We start from the raw sequence: 21,670 nt of genomic DNA, 5'->3' as shown, positions 1-21,670 counted from the left end.
TGATCTTCATCACGGCTCCTCGCTCTAATGAAACCCTCCTCTTCCTCCTCCCTTTGCATCAATGTTTCATCGGGAGGTTTTCCTCCGACTCTACAAGCTTCCTCTCCTCGTCCAGTCTGTCTGTGTTCACTCATATTCATATTTATCTCTACAGAACTGATAGTTTCAAATTAAAACCCTGTCAGGAGAAGGAGGGATAACTCTATGTGCTTTTAATGTGAAAGATCTGTGCAGGAAGTTCCAGCTGAGTGAAAATCAAACATCTCTGATTGTTTCTGTGTTCAGTCGCTGAGTCGGACTAAAATAAAGGAGGGGTTGTCATGGCGACGCAGCAGGATGTGACTGATGGTTATGGAGTCACTGCTGCACATACGACATCATCGTCATCACCATCACCACCATACAAATACTCACGCACACAAACACAGAAATACTCACGCACAAATACTCACTCACGCACGCACACAAATACACACACACATATACTCACGCACACAAACATACACACAAACATACACACAAATACTCACATACACACTCACTCACGTACACACACAAACAGAAATACTCACACACACAAATACTCACACAAACACTCACGCATACAAACACTCACACACAAATACTCACTCACGCACACAAACAAATACTCACGCACAAACACAGAAATACTCACACCCACTCACGCACACACACACACACAAACAAACAAATACTCACGCACACACACAAACACAGAAATACTCACACACACACATTCACGCACGCACACACACACAACAAATACTCACGCACACACAAACAGAAATACTCACACGCACACAAACACACACATACTCACGCACACAAACACTCAGAAATACTCACTCGCACACAAATACACACAAATACTCACGCACACAAATACACACAAATACTCACGCAAACAAATACTCACGCACACAAACACACAAACACTCGCACACACAAATATTCACACACACAAATACTCGCACACACAAATACACAAATACTCACGCACACATACTCTCTCTCACACACACACACACACACACACACACACACACACACACACACACACACAAATACTTGCGCACACAAACACAAATACTCACGCACGCACACAAATACACACACAAACACAAATACTCACGCACACAAATACTCACGCACACACAAATACTCACACAAATACTCATGCACGCACACAAACACACACTCATGCACACACGCACGCACACAAATATTCACATACACATACTCACGCACACACACAAGTACTCACACAAACACTCACTCACGCACAAATACTCACACAAATACTCACGCACACAAACTCACAAACACTCAACTACTCACACAAATACTCACGCACACACACAAATACACACAAATAGTCACGCACACAAGCAAATACTCACTCACCCACAAATACACACACAAATACTCAGGCACACAAACAAATACATACACGCAAGCACACAAATACACACACACACTCCTGACTTTGTCCTATTTGTCTCTAAAGGTTATGTAAAGGTCAACATGAATAATTATGTAAATGAGGAAGAAGATTCTCTGAACTCATCACAGCTGATGTCCTCCCTCTGATAACTGGACAGGTGAGGAGGAAGAGGAGGAACCGGAGGAGGAGAAGGAGAGGGAGGAGGAGGAGGAAGCGGAGAAGGAGGTGACAACAAAGTGTGAGAGCATGAAACAGAAATGGAGCAGTGAGAGGAAGAGGGGGGGTTGATATGGAGTGGAGGAGGAGGGGAGAAGAGGGGGGAGGGAAGGAGGGGAGGAGCTGAGAGCAGCAGAAGCAGCAGCAGCTCTGAGAGGCACAAACAGACAGAGGCAGCCACACACATGGACCAGGACCATAGAGACCAGGACCAGAGAGATCAGGACCAGAGAGACCAGGACCAGAGAGACCAGGAGTTCATATCTGGACCGACTCACTGCTACAGTTATCTCTTTGTTTGAGAGTACGAGGAGGAGGAGGACGAGATAAGGAGGAGCAGGGAGGGAGGCTCCTTAAGTGAGGAGGGGAGAGCAGATCGCTGCAGCAGGAGACGGACAGTCTGACCTGGACTACAGGAGACAGACGGAACCAGAACCCACAGAACCAACTCGGCTAAACCAAAGGAGCAGCTGGGACTGAGACGAGGAGAAGGAGAAGGAAGTTGTTCAATGATTCTTTCAACAGCTCTTCTGTCGGTGCCGAATGACTGACAGGTAAGAACTCCTCCTCTGTCTCCCCTGGACCTCCTGTCTGTCTCTGTCCCCTCCAGATGGTCCAGGTGGCTGCAGATGAATTCCTTCACCACCAGCAGACGGTCGGGAGACATAAAGTAAACACAGTCTGAGTCTTGCAGCCTGGACCCGGTCCACCAGAGGACGGACGGTCCACCAGAGGACGAGGCTGCAGGAGAACATGATCAGCTGGTGCGTCTGTGAGTCGCAGAACTACGTCGGCATGAGATGAATGATGTGAAGGAAGTCTTCCAGAGGAACAGACAGACGAGACTGACGGCTGAGGACGCCCCGCCCCCCTCCGGTGACATCATGTTAGGGGCGGAGGCTGCAGCTCCTCCCTCCTGGTGGTCGGTTCTGGTGCTCCTAGCCTGTCAGCTGAGCCCGGTCCGGACCTCGGTGTGCCCGCCTCAGGCCGGGTGTCTCTGTGCGTCGGACATCGTGAGCTGCACCGCCGCCAGTCTGCAGCAGGTCCCCGGAGACGTGCCGGTCTCCGCGGTGACTCTGGACCTGAGCCACAACCGCATCGCTCAGCTAGAGGACGGAGGATTCTACGGACTGTCTCGGCTGGAGACGCTCCGCCTTGCGCACAACCACCTGACCGCCATCCGGCCGGGGGCCTTCAGGAACTCCTCCGGGACCCTGCTGAGACACCTGGACCTGTCGTCCAATCAGCTGCGTGTTCTGGAGCAGAACTACTTCCTGGAGCTACCGGGCCTGGAGGAGCTGCTGCTCTTCAACAACCTGCTGGTGCAGGTGGAGGGTGGCGCTCTGGCCGGGCTGCCCGCCCTCCGCAAGGCCTACCTCAGTCACAACCGCCTCACCGACTTCCCCTTCTTCTCCATCCAGAAGCACAGCCACCCCCACCTGTCCCTGCTGGACCTGTCCTCCAACCGCCTGCCCCGGCTGCCCCTGGAGGATGTGTCCGGGCTGCCGGCGGCGCTGCAGGGAGGCTTGTACCTCCACAACAACTCGCTGGTGTGCGAGTGCTCCATGTACGGCCTGTTCCGCTACTGGGAGCAGCGTGGCTTCGCCTCCGTCACCTTCTTCCGGCAGGAGCACGTGTGTCTGGTCTACGGCCTCCAGAGAGGCGCCGTGCGCTTCTTCCAGCACGGACGCTACTTTGAGAAGTGTAACGTGAGCGGGCTACAGCAGAACCGCAGCGTGGTGGTGCGGGTCGGGACGGCGCTGCTGCTGCACTGCGTCACCTCGCTGTCCGGCCACGGCGTCTCCTTCCTCTGGGTCGCCCCCAACTGGGAGTACGTGGCTCCTCCGGGGAACAACGGCTCGCTGAGGATGTTCTCCAACGGCAGCCTGCAGATCGTGGCGGCCCGCGAGGAGGACGCGGGGACGTACTGGTGTCTCGCTCTGGACCGCCAGCGGCAGCGCAACGAGACGTGGGAGGTGAATGTGACGGTGGTGCCGCACCGCCACGCTGACGCTCACGAGTCCTTCAACACTGGCTTCACCACCCTGCTGGGCTGCGTAGTCAGCCTGGTTCTGGTCCTCATGTACCTCTACCTGACGCCGTGCCACTGCCCCCCCTGGCCCAAGGCCCCGCCCCCGGCCACGCCCATCCCGGGCCAGGGGAACGACGCGGGGGCGGGAAGCGCCCAGTCCTCCATCCTCACCCCGACTCCGCCGGCCACCACCGAGGGACCGGGTCGTAAGGTCAGTACCAACAAGCATGTGGTGTTTCTGGAGCCAATCAGAGAGCAGCAGAACGGCAGACTGAGGGTGGGGCAGGGACACCTGGGGCTGGGTTTACTGCTGGGGGCGGAGCCTCAGCCTCAGCTGCACAGAGCGGGGGAGACCGACTCCATCATGTCCATCTTCCCGGACACATCCATCATGTTGCCGTAGCGATGGGACTTAGAGACACAGACTGGCACCACCCTCACCCCCACTCCTCTCACCTCTCACCCCTCCAGCACCAGACCTGAGCCAATCACTGACCCTCTTTAAGTTTCCTTTGCTTCCTGATAAACACAAGTGCAATTCTACGATCTGATACTGTTAACAACCCGCTCCAGAACCGCTCCACCTCAACCTGGCACTGTGACGGACAGATAGAGAAACCACACCAAAGATAGGAAGAGGCGGTGCTGCCTGGGGGCGGGGCTTAAACCCTCTGACAGGACTAATAACCACAGGACTGTCCCTTTAAGCACGGCTTGCACCTTTAATAAGATCCAGATGCCTTCAGGTCCAAACAGAACCTTTCTAGAACCTTCCAGGAGCTTCTCTTTGTTTTATTGGCTGGAACTAAAGTCTGAAACGTTTCAGACGAAGAGCTTTTAGAGAGTAAAAATAGAAACTGTTTAAAAAGATGCTCCTCCTCCTCCCTCCTCTTATTCTTCCTCCTCCCTCTTCCTCCTCCTCAGAGTGAAGGTCTCAGAGGAGATTATTTCTGGATCAGACGTCTGTTTGAACTTTTAAAACTGATCAGGACACACCTGGTTCTGGTTCTGTTGTCTTCACTGTATTCATTGCACCCCCCACTTCCCTCCATCTGTGTTAATAAACCTCTGGATTTGGAACCTCCAGGTAGACGTCTGCCTGCTTTTTGTTTATAAGAATACACGCTGCACAATGATGTCTGTGTGTTTGTGTGTGCGTGTGTGTGTGTTTGTGTGTGTGTGTGTGTGTCTGGTTTGTGTGTGTGTGTGTATAAACACGTCTCACCTTCTTTAAACACTTTCAACACACTGACGTTTGAAAAGCTACAAAACAAAACGACTTCCTGACGAAGACTTTTGTTCTTGTTCTGAAAATATGTTCTTCATCAGAGTGAAGATGATGGTGATGATGATGATGATGTACAGATGAAGGTCTCTGCAGGTTCTCCTGTTCCCCGATGGTTAGAACCAAACAGAACTCTCTGATTGACAGGTTATCTTTGACAGGAAGTGTAGAAAAAATGTCAGTGTTTGCTGTGACGATAAACATCTGAAGAGATGAAAAGGAGGAGGATGAAGAGTAGCAGGAGCAGACAGCAGAGAGCAGTGATGAAGAGGATGAGGATGAAGAGTAGGATCAGAGAATATTGTTCCCGATATTGTTCCATCACATCATCTGCTATTAACACCAATACTCCCTCACCTTCATTATCATGTCACCTTCATCATCTTCATCATCATCATCATCATCATCATCACCTGCTGTCACCTTCATCATCATCTGCTGTCACCATCATCATCACTGAACAACCAGCTGACAGGAAGTGGGCAGCTGGATGTAAACAGGAAGGGGGGGGCATTATTCTCCAGCCCACATGGGCTTCTACATGTTCCCTGATGTCGGGGTTCTGTTGGTTCTGTAGCTGATGTCAGGGTTCTGTTGGTTCTGGTTTTGAATGATATCCCCATTTTATTTATAATTATGTCTTCATTAAAATATTAATAATCAGCATGTTTTAACAAAACTAAATATAATTTCTGCCCATCACTTAGATTTAATTTGGCTGCTTTATTCTCAAAAGTTACAAAGAAATAACGAAGGCATGCTGGGAAATGCTAATACAGCAACAAAGCTATGCAGATAACACGGAGTCGTGTTGAATCGAGAATGAACAAAATATTCCAAAGAGTCTCTGAACACCAGCTGGAGTCTAATTTAGAAAATAAACTCCCAAAATCAAACTCTTAGTTTAACTCCAGGATATTTCACTCCAGAAATTTGCTGTATGGAGGCGCCTCCTGAATAAGCTCCTCCCCCCTCCATTAGGAGGAGTACCATGTCTGCTAAAACACATCTCCTCCATTATTCATGCAGCAGCAGAGTAAATAAAACTCGGAGCAGGAACACCGTCTCGCTCCGGTTCCACACAAGAACCGTAGAACCGCTGCCAGAGGAACTCAGTCTGAGATCATTGCTCTTTTTAAAAGACGTCTGGAATCAATTATTATTATCTGTTAACCTGCAGGAAGACTGTGTGCTGATGACAGACGTGTTCGGTTGGTTCAGACGTGACCCGTGGAAGTTCTGAGAGTGATGATGTCATCGATCTCACGTATCTCTGTTCATTTGATCAATTCTACCACGTGACCTGAACGCATCACAGCTAGCTCCCTCGCGAACACACACACACACACACACGAACTGCAGTGACGACCAACCAATTAGCTTCCAGAGAGTTTACAGATGTTAGCGGATGTTTACAGATGTTTACATCTTTTTACATCATGTCAGACAAACACAGTTCTCTTCATTAGAACATCATATCTTCCAACATTTAACCGTCACTGTTCTGTAAAATACAGCAGCTGAACAGTGAGCAGCTCCTGGCTGCAGTGCATCATGGGTAATCAGACCACCATTACTGATCAGGGGGAGACTGAAGGAAACTTAAAATCAGTTTGCAGCTTCTTAATTTGCTGATTTTCTTTCTGGTAAAAGACAATAAAACTGCCTCCATCCATCTGAGGGGAGATATAAGCAATAATTATCATCATGAAGACATTCCTGAGGACAGACAGAATGAGGAGATAGGACGTCTTCTGTCTGTTAACATGAACACTAACCAGCTGCAATCAATTACTTCCTGTTTCTTGCAGCAGCTCAGAGTCCAATAAACACATGATCATATTAATGTTATCATTTATTCTCCATCTGTTCAGAGAAACTCTTCATCAACTTTATCTCTGTCAGAATCAGAAACTTCATGTCCTCCTCACAGACTGTTTATAAAAGAGTTCGTAGCTTCAGGTCTGTAAAATGGTTCTGATCCAGAAGTGTCTTCAGCTGCAATACCAGCGAGTGCCACTAGAGGTCGGCTCCAAAAAGCCTCCGGCTCCATAGACTCCCATTCAACTTCTCTCATCAAATCCAAAGTGAATAAAATGTGTCCATCAGTTCTCTCGGTGTTGTTAGCTAAAGTCACTCCTTCTTATTAGTTTTCTGGAGGTCCATCTGAAAATAATCCCTCATTCATTAGAAAAGAAGATTCAAGAAGACCTGGTTTTGGGGGCGTGTCTGTCACAGTAAACGTAGTCTTCAGCCTGAACCTCAACCGCCTGACAGACTCACTCTTTATCTCCTCCTGCCCTCCCTCCCCATCTTCTTCTTCTTTTCGGACTCTTAGTTTCCTCCTTTCTCCTGACCGCCTGCTGTCCATCAGCCTCGTTTCCATGCCAACAGAAGAACCACAGAGAAGATGGGGAACCGGCTGCAGAGCGGCGACACACACGTGAGCGCGAACACGCATGTCCAGAAAAAACCCAACACTGGTGTGATGTCACGGTGTGGTGTGTCATAACAAAAAAAATCTAAAATTCATCTCTGGTTTAAACTTTGTCCTTTTTTTATTTACATAAAAAATATTCATCTTATTAATGTTTACTTATTTCCTTCCGTATTCGAACTGATTAAATTCAACTTAAACTTTTTCACTGTTATTAATTTATTGGGAAACTTTCATGGTCTCAGTTGTGACACTGAAGCAGGAAGAGGAAGAGTGTGACGCTCATCTTCATCACAGACTGATCTGTTCTAAAAAGTGAATAAAGAGACACTGACATTAACTCTCATAACAGGAGCTCAGAGCAGTGCATGCTGGGAAGTGTAGGTGTGTAGTCCAGTAAACGATGTGTTCAACAGTCGACTAAAGGTGGAAATGAAGCATAATTTAAGATGATTTAATCTGATCAGAAGTTGGATGGAAGTTTGAACTCTGGACATCTGATCTGCATGATCTGAAAAAACTCCCTTCAAAATAAAAGCCCTTTGACTCTGAAGTCTGATGTTTTATTAAAACTGCTGCTGAGACTTCATCATCATCATCATCATCATCATCATCATGCTCTTGGACCAAGTTCTGTTTCCGGATGATGAAGATGATGCCGTTTGGGATGAAGCTGCGACATCACGGCTGCAGCAGTGTTTCTATTATTTGCAAATCAAATCTGCAGGACGACATAAATAATGGAAACTGATTCACACGGAAAAAAATTCACAGGGCTGTCGTCATGGCAACAGGTGTGTTGGTGCAGCGAGTGGCTGTGAAAGTCCCAGAAGAGTCCGACAAACGGCGTGTGCGCACGCACTCGCACACACACACACACACGCACACGCACGCACGCGCGCACACACACACACACACACACACACACACACACACACACACACACACACACACACACACACACAGGGGCAGAAAGCTCCTGCATCTTTCCAACAAACCTCATTTTAACAGTTTAAAGTTTCAGGTTTCAGAGAGACTTCCTGTCTGAGCGGATCTCCGACAGGAAGAATCCGTCTCATGAACGCTCCGATTCACAAGTCTGTCCAGAAGGTTCTGCAGAACGTTATGATCTACAAAAACATCTTCAACTGGACTGAAACTCAACAAACTGAGAGCTCAACGTTCAGCATCTACAGTTTAACATCAGTTCATGAGTCCAGAGGGTTCCTGAACGCAGCATGGTGCTGCACACGGAGGATCAAGAACCTTCAGGAAGGATTCGGTGTTTGTCACCTCTGGTACGAGAACATCTGTGATGTCACCATGGAGCTAAAACAGCAGCCTGGTGTTCCTGAGCCCAGGCAGTGATTTCCACATGCGTGACTGTGTGTTTAATGAGAGCAGCATCAGCAGGTTGGACCAGAACCAGAACTGAACGAGGCCTCGGGGAGCAGCCGGTCCTTCCTGTTAGCCCATTATTGACCGCTGCATGTGTGTGTGTATGTGTGTATATGTGTGTGTGTGTGTGTGTGTGTGTGTGTGTGTGTGTGTGTGTGTGTGTGTGTGTGTGTATATGTGTGTGTGTAGGGGGGAGGGTCCTTAACACTCTTACAGAAACACACTGCAGGTTCAGGCCGGTGGTAGCTCCTCCCCCGTGTTGATGTCTCCTCCGAACCCTTTTAGCAGGATGTGGCTACGCTCTGAAAAACAACTTTCCAGCTGAGAGCGCCGACCACACAGACCGATAAACTCCCAGCATGCCGAGCTGCAGCCGCTCTGCTCTGGAGCTGCTAAACTAATCAGCCTGGACTCAATCTAATCTGTGGAGCTGCTCCTCGGGTCTGACAGCCCGAGGTAATGGACAATCATTAGAGCCATTGATCTCCTACTGCGGGGAAGGGGGGCTAATAGTCCCCATGTGTGGGTGAGTGGGTGGGGCAGAGAGGAAGGTGGTGAAAGGATGGATGTAGAGATGATGAGGAGGAGGAGGTGGCGGAGGGAGGAGGAGTCCTACGTGGCCAATGGATTCTAATGGAGCGGGGAGGAGCAGGGAGGAGCAAGGAGGAGCAAAGAGGAGCAGGGAGGAGCAAGGAGGAGCAGGTAGGAGCAGGGAGGAGCAAGGAGGAGCAGGGAGGAGCAGGGAGGAGCAGGAAAGCGGTGGACGCTACATTTTCTAGCTGTTCCCTAAACGCCTCGTGCAGGTTCCATATTATATAAACACAGTGTGCCCTGGACCTCGCCTGGCAGGCGCCTTCATCCAAACATCATCCATCTCATCTATTAAACACCTCCTTTCATCCAGTTAAACAGGGACGACCAGAACCAGAACATCACCGGACACCAACACTGGTTCTGATAAACACTGAAGACGGATCACCACATACAGTGGAGAAGAGGAGGAGAGTCCTGGTCCTCTTCAGACCTGGTCCTCATCAGTCCTGGTCCTCTTCAGACCTGGTCGTCATCAGTCCTCATCAGTCCTGGTCCTCTTCAGTCCTGGTCCTCATCAGTCCTCATCAGTCCTGGTCCTCATCAGTCCTGGTCCTCATCAGTCCTCATCAGTCCTGGTCCTCATCAGACCTGGTCCTCATCAGTCCTCATCAGACCTGGTCCTCATCAGACCTGGTCCTCATCAGTCCTCATCAGTCCTGGTCCTCTTCAGACCTGGTCCTCATCAGTCCTGGTCCTCATCAGACCTGGTCCTCATCAGTCCTCATCAGACCTGGTCCTCATCAGTCCTCATCAGTCCTGGTCCTCATCAGACCTGGTCCTCATCAGTCCTCATCAGAACTGGTCCTCATCAGTCCTCATCAGACCTGGTCCTCATCAGTCCTCATCAGTCCTGGTCCTCATCAGACCTGGTCCTCATCAGTCCTGGTCCTCATCAGTCCTCATCAGACCTCATCAGTCCTGGTCCTCATCAGTCCTCATCAGTCCTCATCGGTCCTGGTCCTCATCAGTCCTCATCGGTCCTGGTCCTCATCAGTGTGACGGTAGAAATAAATGTGAAGACTGCAGACTGTGACGAGGTTCCCCTCAGAACCTGAAGCTGTCAGGTCCACGTTGGTGCTGCAGCACTTCCTGTCACATGAACCCTGCAGCACTTCCTGTCACATGACCACAGCAGCACCACAACAACCCGAGTCCGGTCTACTGAGACCCGGTGATCCCCTACAGAAACTAGACTTACCCCTGCCGGTCCCCGTCCACCAAGACTCGGACCAGGATCCCTGTGACGGCCACCAGGATGGGGTAGTGGTCCACGCTCTCCAGACCTGCAACACAGATAGGCTGCATGAGAACACTGTAACCACGGGAACCACCACACACACACAGTCACACCAGAGTCCAAGGTGGTTCCCATAGGAACAAGGGAACGATCAATGATGATGTCATCAGTGGGCGTGTCTTGTGACAGGAAGAAACACTAAAATAGTGTTGATTTGTGTTTGTGCGTGCATACCTGGCAGTCTGAGGTTGACGACCCGATCAAACAGGTTCTTCTCTGCTGTGACCCGGTTCAACACCTGATTGAGCAGCTGCAGAACCAAAAACATCCAGTCATCAGAAATAAACTGCTGTGTTCTAGATCACGTTCTACAGAGAACGCTATACCTTCTACAGAGAACGCTATACCTTCTACAGAGAACGATATACCTTCTACATCAAGTTCTATGGAGAATGCTTCACGTTCTATCTTTAGTTCCACACATTTGTGTTTCACACAGTAAACCCAGTGACCCAGTGACCCCGGTCAATCCTGGGAGTCACCTGAGCGAGTCGTCTGAGCAGCAGCTCTGCAGAGGGGCGGGACCAGTCCAGGAAGATCTCCGGCACCAGAGTGACGGTCATCTCCAGAACCCGCAGCAGGCTGACAGACAGGTCGAAGCAGGTGGCACACACCTGGACAGGTGAGAGAAACGTTTACATCACACATGGGTAGTTTACCTCAACTACTAACCATGCTAAAGCTAACTCCTTTCACAATAAAAGCACCCCGCCGGTTATCCACTGTGAAGCTTTTATTGTGAAGAGAAACATCAGTGAAGTCAGGAGGAAGTGAAGCTCAGAGGATCAGCAGACCAGGAGGCGGGACGGGCCTGATACCTGTAGCAGAACCATGCTGCAGACCTGCAGTGACCTCATTCACAGGAAGTAAACTGGGCCAACAGAACCAGAAACTTACCTTCAGCTGACGAGTGTCCACAAAGTTCCTCTCAGGACGCTCTGCAGCCTGCTGGATCTGAGGGTCCAAACAGAACTGGTTACTGACAGGTCCAAACACACAGAACCAGTTAATGAGACTACTCTAGCCCCGCCCACTCAGTGATGAAGCAGCTGATTGGTTCTCCCACCTCTTGGATCATGCCGATGAACTCGGAGAAGGCCCAGTTGAGCTGGTTCAGGACGCTGTTGAGGAAGGAGGCGGCCATGTCTTTCTCCAAACTCAGCAGCTCCGCCATATGTCTCTGCAGCAGCAAGGATGGACAGGGCTCTGGACCAATCAGACGACAGGGGACGGTCAGAAGGGAGGATACAAGAGACTGATGCATTGTTTGTGCCCTCAGAGGAAGAGGAGGAGGAGGAAGAATAAGAGGAGCGTGGGGGAGGAGCAGGCTCATCAACATGATGATTAAACAAGAGGATGTTGTGTTGGACTGCACAATAAAAGACTTTCACTGTAAATAAATAAACCAGGACGTGAAATGAAAACTTACTTTGGAAACTAGCAATGGACAGATCTCCTGAGAGCATGCAAAGGAGAACAGTATGTCAGTCATCATGCAGGAGGAGGTGAAGGAGAGACAGAACAGGTGGAGGAGAGACGGGTGGAGGAGAAACAACAGGTGGAGGAGAGACAGGTGGAGGAGAAACAACGGGTGGAGTTGGGACGCCGTATAAATGTAAATGATGATATGTAAATCATATAAACTCAGACGAAGGTTTCCAGAAATGTTCCTGAGCCCATGCAGTGATTTCCACCACAGAATAGTGTCTGTTTTTAATGCCGAGATGTTTTGATCTCCATCTCTGTAAACTCAGTGTCGTGGCCTCAATCAATTTATTTTTGGAGATGGATGACGGATGAGAAGCTGAAACAGGAAGTAATACACAACGAAAACATAAGAGGGGACACACACACACACACACACACACACACACACACACACACACACACACACACACACACACACACACACACACACATCTGCAGGCTGGGCAGGTTGGCGTCCTCAGGTTTGGTCTTCAGCAGGTGAGGCAGGCGAGTGTATCTGTAGCCGAAACCACAACCCTGAAACAACCAGAGGAAGAGGAGGAGTCAGATTGCACGTGCGTGCGTGCGTGCGTGCGTGCGTGCGTGCGTGCGTGCGTGCGTGCGTCTTCACCCTCCACAGTCGGACCAGGATCCAGTTGGTCTGAGCCCAGGGTCTCTGTTCGTACGGAGCCAACAGGTTCCTCATCATGGCAACGCGTCTGAAATCACACAGATGACATTACTATAGCTTCACGGATCAATATGCTGAATCAGTACTTCCTGATCAGTCAGTGGATCTATTACCCACACCAGGTTGTGGTCTTTGTAGGAAACAGAGAAGGGACTCACTGTTCCTCTGGGATTCTCTCCACCGCCCTGAGGGATTGTGGGTAACAGACGTAGCTGGCCAGGGCCTGCATCAGAGAGTCTTTGATATCTGGAGCCAGAACACAGGTGTTAATACACAGGACACAGCAGGGGGTTCTACCACCTGCAGAACCCAGAGGACCACCTGTGTGTGTGTGTGTGTGTGTGTGTGTGTGTGTGTGTGTGTGTGTGTGTGTGTGTGTGTGTGTGTGTGTGTGTGTGTGTGTGTGTGTGTGTGTGTGTGTGTGTGTGTGTGTGTGTGTTACCTGTTCCAACGATGCGTGGGTCTGCAAAGTGCTTGGCAAGGATGGCAGCGAGCTGAGTCAGCGTTTCTTCATAGCCTGCAGGAGAACATGTTGAACACGTGGAGCCAGAAACATGAGCTGACAGCACATCAACATGTGAACCCGCTAACACTCTGCACATGCTGTGCTGACACAGCAGGATGGACCAGTGATGGAATGGAGGGGGCGGGGCCAATCTGAGTCTATGTAATGTCAAAACGCTCCTGATACTGCAACATGAAGATGGAGTTACTGTGTTCAGGTTAGATCAGTTTATATTTAGAGAAACTGTCCCTTTAACAGCAGCAGAACTGTGTGTCTGCACCTCCTGGTTGCAGTGCATCATGGGTAATCAGACCACCATCACTCATCACTGAGAGACTGAAGAAAACTTAAAATCAGACAGATTCTCCGGCAGCTTCTGAACTATGTTTTTCTCTGAAAGGACATCAGAGGTGATGACATCCTGTGGTTCAGCTGGTTCCAGCATGTAAACAGGTGATCAGGTGGAACAGGTGTAGCAGGTGGGCGGGATTTACCGGGCAGCTCCTCCATGCCATTGGCCGGGCTGAAGTAGTTCTTCAGGGCGCTGTAGGCGTTCATGGCCACGTTGAGGTAGAACTCTGGAGCGAAGGCAAACAGCGAGCCAGTGCTGTCAGCGTGCTCGATGGTCCGGATGCAGACACACAGCAGCCAGTACACATCCAGCATCTTCTCCTGCACACAAAGTCACAGGTTCTGATCCAGACCGGGAGCAGCACTGACCACAGGTTCTGATCCAGACCGAGGCTCACCTTGGAGTAGATGGTGGCGTTGATCCAGGCCAGTCTCCGGCTCAGGTGGTTCAGCTTCTCTGCGAACACCTTCTGGCTCTTCTGCAGCTCCTCAAGGATGTCGGCCCTCTGACACAAACAGGAAGTGATTGTGAGACATGACAGCAGGTGTTAAAGCCCCACCTCCTCCAGACCGTCTCAGTCTGAGGGGATAAACTATGACAGCTTCCTGTTTGGTCTCCTGGGTCAGTCAGTGACATCACTGAAGAAGAACCTGACTGCGGTCCTCTCCACAGAGACACTGATGAAATCTGTTTAAAACTACAAACATAGCCGACTCACTCTGGCAGGACATCGAGCGATCTTCTCCTCCGTGTCTTTCAGCGCCACGGCGTACTCATGGACGTCATCCGACACCACCACCATCTGTGGGGGGACCACATCAGAGAAAAAAATCCGTCAGGACCCTCAGGCCCAACAGAACCATCACAACCGCTCGTGCAAACACCAAACTCTGTGTTTGAGTCTGCCTGCTTGACTTTTATCCAGTGTGTTGTGATGACCTCCCCTGTAGGAGGCGTGTTGTGATGACCTCCCCTGTAGGAGGCGTGTTGTGATGACCTCCCCTGTAGGAGGCGTGTTGTGATGACCTCCCCTGTAGGAGGCGTGTTGTGATGACCTCACCTTGCCCAGCTGCTGATGGACACTCAGATTGTACATCATCACGATCCCGTCTACAATCTCCAGCAGAGACTTGTCAGCGATCGACTGGTCGGGCTCCTCCAGCGGTCGCCCCAGCAACAGGCCGTCGTTGCCATGGCTCCCCTCGACTTCAGATTGAAGAGAGGAGAGAGGAGGGAGAGAAGGAGGTGAGGGACAGAGTGTACAGGTGTTGTTCCAGGTGAGGAGCACCTCCAGCTGTTTGTAGCAGTGAGTGGTGGATCACAGGTGGAAGGTGCCGACTGTTACGAAGTCCGATCAGAGTTCAAACATCAACAACCAGACCAGGTGAACAGTTTTAACAGTTTCAGTCTTGCCTGAGGAGCTCAGCAGCAGGACTCTAACGGCCTCTAAAAGGCTCAAACAGCCTCTAAAGGCCTCTAACGGGCTCTAAAGGCCTCTAGCGGGCTCTAAACAGCTCTAACGGGCTCCAAAGGTCTCTAAAGGGCTCTGACAGCCTCTAAAGGCCTCGAACGGGCTCCAACGGTCTCTAACGGGCCTTAACGGGCTTTACCAGGCTCTAAAGGCCTCTAATGGCCTGCTGAAATCTGTGCTCCATTCTGGTTCCTGTCATGACTCAGCAGAGAGTCTTATTAAATTCAGCTGGCAGCAGGAGGGAGGATAACGACAGTATGGTGATGTGTATATATATAAAAATATAATGAGTACTGTCAGCTGTGATCAGAATGAACACTTACTGTCCTCCTCGGTGCGCTGCTCCACTGTCAGCGTCCGAACCTTCACCTTCTCTGGCTGGCTCAAAGGCCGTCGAGGCGTCATCAGGCTGACCGCCGCCGTGCTCAGGAACCGGTTGGCCCGACCCAACGTGGGAGAACTCAGCCAGCTGGGCCTCGCTAGAGCTCCACCCATTGCTGCAGCGCCAAACGGCCTCTGTGGACACATCAATCAATAGTTCATATGAATATAGTATACATGTAAACACACCTGATCTATGTTTCTATATATCTATAACATGTATACATGTAAACACACCCGATCTGTGTTTCTATATATCTATAACATGTATACATGTAAACACACCTGAGCTGCGCCGCTCTCCTCGTCCTCGTCCAGGTCGTCCATGGAGGAGGACTGAATCTCTGCCGGGTCGATGACTATGTTGGCTTTACTGGCCAGATCATCTGGAGGACAGACAGAGACATCAGAAGACGGACGGAGATGGACGGAGACAGACGTAGGGAGACATCATGTGTTACTGAAGATCTGAAACCTTTTAATGAAAATCTGTTAGCAGGTTTCACTTCCTGAAAGGTTTCAGTGTCTCAGTGAGAGACAGACCGTCCTGTCTCCTTGTGTCTCAGTGTCCCAGAAGGACAGTGCTGCCTGTCCCTCAGTTAAACTGATCAGTGATGTGATGCTGGTAGAACAGCAGGTGATGAAGGACAGATGGAGTCTTCATCACTGATTCACTAATGCAGGCTAGACAAACTGATGAAGAGGATGGAGGAAGAGGACCTCTTCCCTACTCTTCCATCCTCCTCCCTCATCCTCCAGACCTCAGGGACAGTCTTCCTGTGGACACACTGACCTTTGAGGGTCTTCTTCAGGTGGGAGAGCAGCCCTCCAAGTCTCTGCAGGTCAAAGTAGTCCACCTTCCCATTGTAGAAGAGCTGGGGGGGGACGTAGGACTCTGGAGGACAGAGAGGACTGTTAGAGGAGGAGGAGGGAGCAGGGAGGAAGAGGAGGAGGAGGAGGTCTGCTACCTTCACTGCTGAAGCTGCCGGGACTCTTCCTGCTTCCTTCGTCCCAGCAAGATCTGACAGCTGTGATGAGGCGGTGCAGGAAACACACCATGTACTCTGGAGGACACAGAGCTGTGGGGTGCTGACATCACACACACACGGACACACACACATGGACACACACGGACGGATGCACACACAGACACACACACACACACACACAGACAGATGAATTAGTAAAAGTCTCTGGCTCCAGCTGTTCTGCAGGTAAACCACCTGTTCTCAGTTTTTATAGTTCTCCCGTAGTTCTCAGTTCTCATAGTTCTGCTGTTCTCTTGTAGTTCTCACATAGTTCTCATGTAGTTCTCCCGTAGTTCTCACGTAGTTCTCCTGTTCTCATGTGGTTCTCGTATGGTGCTCGTGTGGTTCTCGTGTGGTGCTCGTGTGGTTCTCGTGTAGTGCTCGTGTGGTTCTCGTGTAGTGCTCGTGTGGTTCTCGTGTAGTGCTCGTGTGGTTCTCGTGTAGTGCTCGTGTGGTTCTCCTGTGGTTCTCGTGTAGTGCTCGTGTGGTTCTCGTGTAGTGCTCGTGTGGTTCTCGTGTAGTGCTCGTGTGGTTCTCGTGTGGTTCTCGTGTGGTTCTCGTGTAGTGCTCGTGTAGTGCTCGTGTGGTTCTCGTGTGGTTCTCGTGTAGTGCTCGTGTGGTTCTCGTGTAGTGCTCGTGTAGTTCTCGTGTGGTTCTCGTGTAGTGCTCGTGTGGTTCTCGTGTGGTTCTCGTGTAGTGCTCGTGTGGTTCGCGTGTGGTTCGCGTGTAGTGCTCGTGTGGTTCTCGTGTAGTGCTCGTGTGGTTCTCGTGTAGTGCTCGTGTAGTGCTCGTGTGGTTCTCGTGTAGTGCTCGTGTAGTGCTCGTGTGGTTCTCGCGTGGTTCTCGTGTAGTGCTCGTGTGGTTCGCGTGTGGTTCGCGTGTAGTGCTCGTGTGGTTCTCGTGTAGTGCTCGTGTGGTTCTCGTGTAGTGCTCGTGTAGTGCTCGTGTGGTTCTCGTGTAGTGCTCGTGTAGTGCTCGTGTGGTTCTCGTGTGGTTCTCGTGTAGTGCTCGTGTGGTTCGCGTGTGGTTCGCGTGTAGTGCTCGTGTGGTTCTCGTGTAGTGCTCGTGTGGTTCTCGTGTAGTGCTCGTGTAGTGCTCGTGTGGTTCTCGCGTGGTGCTCGTGTGGTTCTCGTATGGTTCTCGTGTGGTTCTCGTGTGGTTCTCGTGTGATTCTCGTGTAGTGCTCATGTGGTTCTCGTATGGTTCTCGTGTGGTTCTCGTGTAGTGCTTGTGTGGTTCTCGTGTGGTTCTCGTGTAGTGCTCGTGTGGTTCTCGCGTGGTTCTCGTGTAGTGCTCGTGTGGTTCTCGTGTGGTGCTCGTGTAGTGCTCGTATGGTTCTCGTGCAGTTCTCGTGCGGTTCTCACCCCTCTGTTGCTGGCGTTCTCCTGCAGGAACTTCCTGAACTTGTTGAGGAAAATGTAGCGAGATGCTTCACCCTGAGGACACACACCACTCATTACCTCGTCATCATCATCATCCATCATCACCACCACCATTATCATCACCACCATCATCATCATCACCACCATCACCACCCATCATCATCATCACCACCACCATCATCATCACCACCACCATCATCACCACCACCATCACCATGTCAGCTTCAATCAGTGTTCAAATATTGATGATCAATAAAAACTGGACGTACCGACGTTTTATCCTTGTTGTTGAGGAGTAGCCTCAAAATGTGAACCTGCAGCTCCTCCACCACTGGAGGAAGAGGAGGGAGGGAGGAGGAGGAGGCAAAGGAGGGAGGGATGGAGTGAGGGAGTAGGCGAAGAAGGCAGAGGAGGAGGGAGGGAGAGAGAAAAGAAGGAGGAGGAAAGAGGGAGGATGAGAAGAAGGAGGTGAGAGGAAGTCAGATTCATTGATTAACCCTTTAATGAAAGAACAAACAGGAAGTAAACAGAACAGGAAGTGAGTCTGACCTTCGATCCTCTTCTTCAGCCTCTGGCAGCCTCTCTCATACGCGCGACGCCTCAGACGCTCGTCTGCACTCTCATCTTTAGGGTCCCGCTCGTCTTTACCCTGAGACAACAGGACACGTGAGACAGGACCCGTTTCACCCTGAGACAACAGGACACGTGAGACAGGACCCGTTTCACCCTGAGACAACAGGACACGTGAGACAGGACCCGTTTCATCCTGAGACAACAGGACACGTGAGACAGGACCCGTTTTACCCTGAGACAACAGGACACGTGAGACAGGACCCGTTTCACCCTGAGACAACAGGACACGTGAGACAGGAACCGTTTTACCCTGAGACAACAGGACACGTGAGACAGGACCCGTTTCACCCTAAGACACAACAGGACACGTGAGACAGGACCCGTTTCACCCTGAGACACAACAGGACACGTATGTCCTGCTCCTCAGAAAAAAACAGCTAAAAGAACAGATAATGTTCAAACTAAATATGAATCTTATTAAACAGGAGGACACGCCCATCACTTTTGAAACCCCTCCCACTTTGGAGAGGGGGCGGGGTTAAACAGTCTTAAGTTCTTGATCTTATTACTCAGACTGACAGATAGAAAACAGCTGACTGTGTCTGTTCCTCCTGTTCTGATTTCACACCAAAGTCCAGTCAGATTTCAGCTCATTTAGAAGCTGCAGACTCAGTTGAACTGAATCTGTCTCAGTAGGAGGAGTAAACAGGAGGAGGAGGAAACAGTAGGTGAGGAGGTGTTACCTCCTTGTCGAAGTGTGTGGGCCACCAGGTGGTCGGGATGAGCTCCTCTAGCCCCGCCTCCTTCACTCTCAGAGGGGTCTTAATGTAAAAGAAAACGACGGAACGCAGAACATCGAACGTAGATGTGTGTTAAGGAGACAAGTTCACTGATGTAGAGACCCCCCCCCCCACACACACACACACACACACACAAGGATATAGGACATTGTTGAGCAGGTACTTCCTGGATTTCTCGTGGCGTAGGATGGCGGTGGTCAGACGCAGGTAATGAATCTGAAACCATCAACATGGAAACATCAGAACACCTGAGGAGGGGGAGGAGCTTCACACTGATATGTGGGCTCACCTGGAAGCCAAGGTCAGGGATGATGGGGGAGAAGCGGTACGCTCTGAGGAGGGACATCATCAGCTGCTTCAGACACTCATTCACCTCGTAGTCCTGGAGTCACAGACAGGTATGTAGGGGGCGTGGTCAGTGATGGTTCAGGTGTAGGGGGTGGGGGGTGTCTGATGGTTCAGGTGTAGGGGGCGGAGTCTGTGTGATGGTTCAGATGTAGGGGCAGGGTCTATCTGTGATGTTTCAGGTGTAGGGGTGGGGTCTGTGTGACGGTTCAGGTGTAGGGGGCGTGGTCTGTCTGATACTTCCTGCTCACCTCCATCAGCAGCCAGAAGAGGTCTAGCAGCTGCTGTATGAGAGGATGTTCATCCACGGAGCCTCCACCCTCCAGGATCCCCAACAGGAAGTTCATTAGCACGTCCTCCACCAGGTACACCTTACACTACACACACACACACACACACACACACACACACACACACACACACACACACACACACACACAGAGAGCTAGAAGAATTAAAATCAGCTGTAAACAGGTGTCATTATTAGTGTATAAGAGCTGCTGTTCTATAATAAATTTCCTCCTCTTGGTGTCACAGCTTCATGTGGACATTTAAAAGGACATTTAAAAACTCTGAAAACACTTCTCATCGTGAACACATTATGTTTCTGTCTTTAAAACTCTTTGATCACATTTACATGAAGGGAAATCATGTTTTTAAGAGTTGATGTCGTCTGGTTTCACTGACAACACCGTCCTACTGTCTTTCAGTGTCCTTATGTGTTGTTCCTCACACCTCCACCAGGTGGTGCCAGAGTCCTAGTCAAAGTGGGTTTTACACTCTGACATCAATACAGGTTTAAAACTGCTGACATCATCATTTCACACAGAACTACAGGAAGTGTCAGAGAAGTACAGGAAGTGACTGTCTCACCATGAGAGGAGCGAAGTGGTTGAAGATGTGAGCCAGAGTGATGAGGATGGTCGGTTCTCCGTGAAGTCTCCACACAGCACAGTCTCTGTCCACCAGCCTGTCCTCCTGCGACACACACACACACACACACACACACACACACACACACACACACACACACACACACACACACACACACACACACACACACACACACACACACACACCTCAGAGTCCACCTTCTGTTCTACAGGACCACCCGGAGGACACAAAGCACCGGGACACGTTCAGGACAATAACTGTCCCCCACTAAAGGGACAGACAGAGACAGACCGAGGGACAGGTGTCCTACCTGGCTGTCGATGGCAGTGGACAGGACGTTCTTGATGTAGCCCAGCAGCTTCTGAGCCTTCATCAGGTCTCCAGCAGGGGGGTTCTGAAGCGGCAGGTATCCATCCACAGGGTACGTAGACCGCTCAGGTTAAAGACAAACACAGAGTCCATGGACAGAAAGGGGACATCATGTCTCTTTAAATCTGACCCGAGTGGTCTCCATGACTACAACCAGTCTCCATCCACACTGACTGAGTGTCTCTGCTAAGCTCAGAGAAGATTCACATCCACAAAACGTCTGGTTAAAAGTTTAAGATCAGTCCCACTCTCACCTTCAAACTGTTTGTACTTCCTGTTACACTTCCGTGGAAATAAACTCCTTCAGGTTTTACTTAAAACATGAAACATGAAGCAAACTGCAGTTCATCAAACAGCCACTGGAGGCTCAAGACACACAGACACTATGGTAACAAGACAACAGAGGAAGAAGAGGAGTGATGAAGAAGAGTGATGATGATGAAGGTGCTCTGAGAGGATATCTGAGAGGTCTACTGCCGAAGTTAAAAGCCACCGACTCTTTGAAGGACAGACTGATGGCCGGAAAGTAGGCGACACCAGGACCTGTCTTAATGTTGGTGAAGGCTATCCCGAGAGACTGACCATTCCTGAGGACAGATGGACAGGGGGACAGTGACAGGGGGACAGAGGGAGAGGGGAACACACATCATTGATCAGGAAGTAAACCTGGAAGCTCTCTGTTCTGTAA

The 21,670-nt window shown here is 50.3% G+C and overlaps 2 protein-coding genes across 5 annotated transcripts in view; one reads left to right on the top strand and one right to left on the bottom strand.

Moving 5' to 3' along the window:
* The window catches only part of LOC138630019 (E3 ubiquitin-protein ligase RNF123), a 35,537-nt gene that overhangs the window by 10,013 nt on the left and 3,854 nt on the right, over positions 1–21,670 (bottom strand). The window contains exons 10-37 of one of the 3 annotated variants that reach the window (XM_069714098.1): positions 21,444–21,569; positions 20,924–21,038; positions 20,593–20,697; positions 19,971–20,096; positions 19,664–19,756; positions 19,517–19,590; positions 19,318–19,435; positions 18,551–18,689; positions 18,271–18,332; positions 17,984–18,055; positions 16,560–16,680; positions 16,385–16,486; positions 15,877–15,977; positions 15,534–15,726; positions 14,800–14,945; positions 14,458–14,541; positions 14,137–14,244; positions 13,882–14,059; positions 13,325–13,399; positions 13,041–13,128; positions 12,823–12,910; positions 12,641–12,728; positions 12,154–12,177; positions 11,791–11,930; positions 11,622–11,678; positions 11,207–11,338; positions 10,899–10,974; positions 10,626–10,710 (exon numbers count right to left, since the gene is read on the bottom strand). In XM_069714098.1, coding sequence (XP_069570199.1) covers positions 10,626–10,710; positions 10,899–10,974; positions 11,207–11,338; positions 11,622–11,678; positions 11,791–11,930; positions 12,154–12,177; positions 12,641–12,728; positions 12,823–12,910; positions 13,041–13,128; positions 13,325–13,399; positions 13,882–14,059; positions 14,137–14,244; positions 14,458–14,541; positions 14,800–14,945; positions 15,534–15,726; positions 15,877–15,977; positions 16,385–16,486; positions 16,560–16,680; positions 17,984–18,055; positions 18,271–18,332; positions 18,551–18,689; positions 19,318–19,435; positions 19,517–19,590; positions 19,664–19,756; positions 19,971–20,096; positions 20,593–20,697; positions 20,924–21,038; positions 21,444–21,569 — 2,916 coding nt within the window. The remainder of the gene's footprint in view (positions 1–10,625; positions 10,711–10,898; positions 10,975–11,206; positions 11,339–11,621; positions 11,679–11,790; positions 11,931–12,153; positions 12,178–12,640; positions 12,729–12,822; positions 12,911–13,040; positions 13,129–13,324; positions 13,400–13,881; positions 14,060–14,136; positions 14,245–14,457; positions 14,542–14,799; positions 14,946–15,533; positions 15,727–15,876; positions 15,978–16,384; positions 16,487–16,559; positions 16,681–17,983; positions 18,056–18,270; positions 18,333–18,550; positions 18,690–19,317; positions 19,436–19,516; positions 19,591–19,663; positions 19,757–19,970; positions 20,097–20,592; positions 20,698–20,923; positions 21,039–21,443; positions 21,570–21,670) is intronic. The other 2 variants (XM_069714100.1, XM_069714099.1) reach the window with 2 other exon arrangements.
* Positions 1,817–7,970, top strand: amigo3 (adhesion molecule with Ig-like domain 3). Of its 2 annotated transcripts, XM_069714119.1 has the most exons (2): positions 1,817–3,924; positions 7,337–7,970. In XM_069714119.1, the coding sequence occupies exons 1-2, from the start codon at positions 2,482–2,484 to the stop codon at positions 7,352–7,354; spliced, it is 1,461 nt and encodes a 486-aa protein (XP_069570220.1). In that variant the 5' UTR covers positions 1,817–2,481; the 3' UTR covers positions 7,355–7,970. The 2 variants fall into 2 exon arrangements, with proteins under 2 accessions (XP_069570220.1, XP_069570219.1); XM_069714118.1 differs by lacking the exon at positions 7,337–7,970 and having other exon boundaries at positions 1,817–4,845.

The sequence above is a fragment of the Brachyistius frenatus genome, unplaced genomic scaffold, assembly GCF_029030835.1.
Source record: "Brachyistius frenatus isolate BFR_SWC_R1_liver_20210118 unplaced genomic scaffold, ASM2903083v1 Contig_126, whole genome shotgun sequence".
Classification (NCBI taxonomy): domain Eukaryota; kingdom Metazoa; phylum Chordata; class Actinopteri; family Embiotocidae; genus Brachyistius; species Brachyistius frenatus.
The sequence above is the reverse complement of the archived record's forward strand: the minus strand, read 5'-3'. Positions and strand labels throughout refer to the sequence as shown.

Coding starts and splice junctions, on each gene's coding strand:
- amigo3 (XM_069714118.1), top strand. CDS start 2,482: ATGAATGATGTGAAGGAAGTCTTCCAGAGGAACAGACAGACGAGACTG.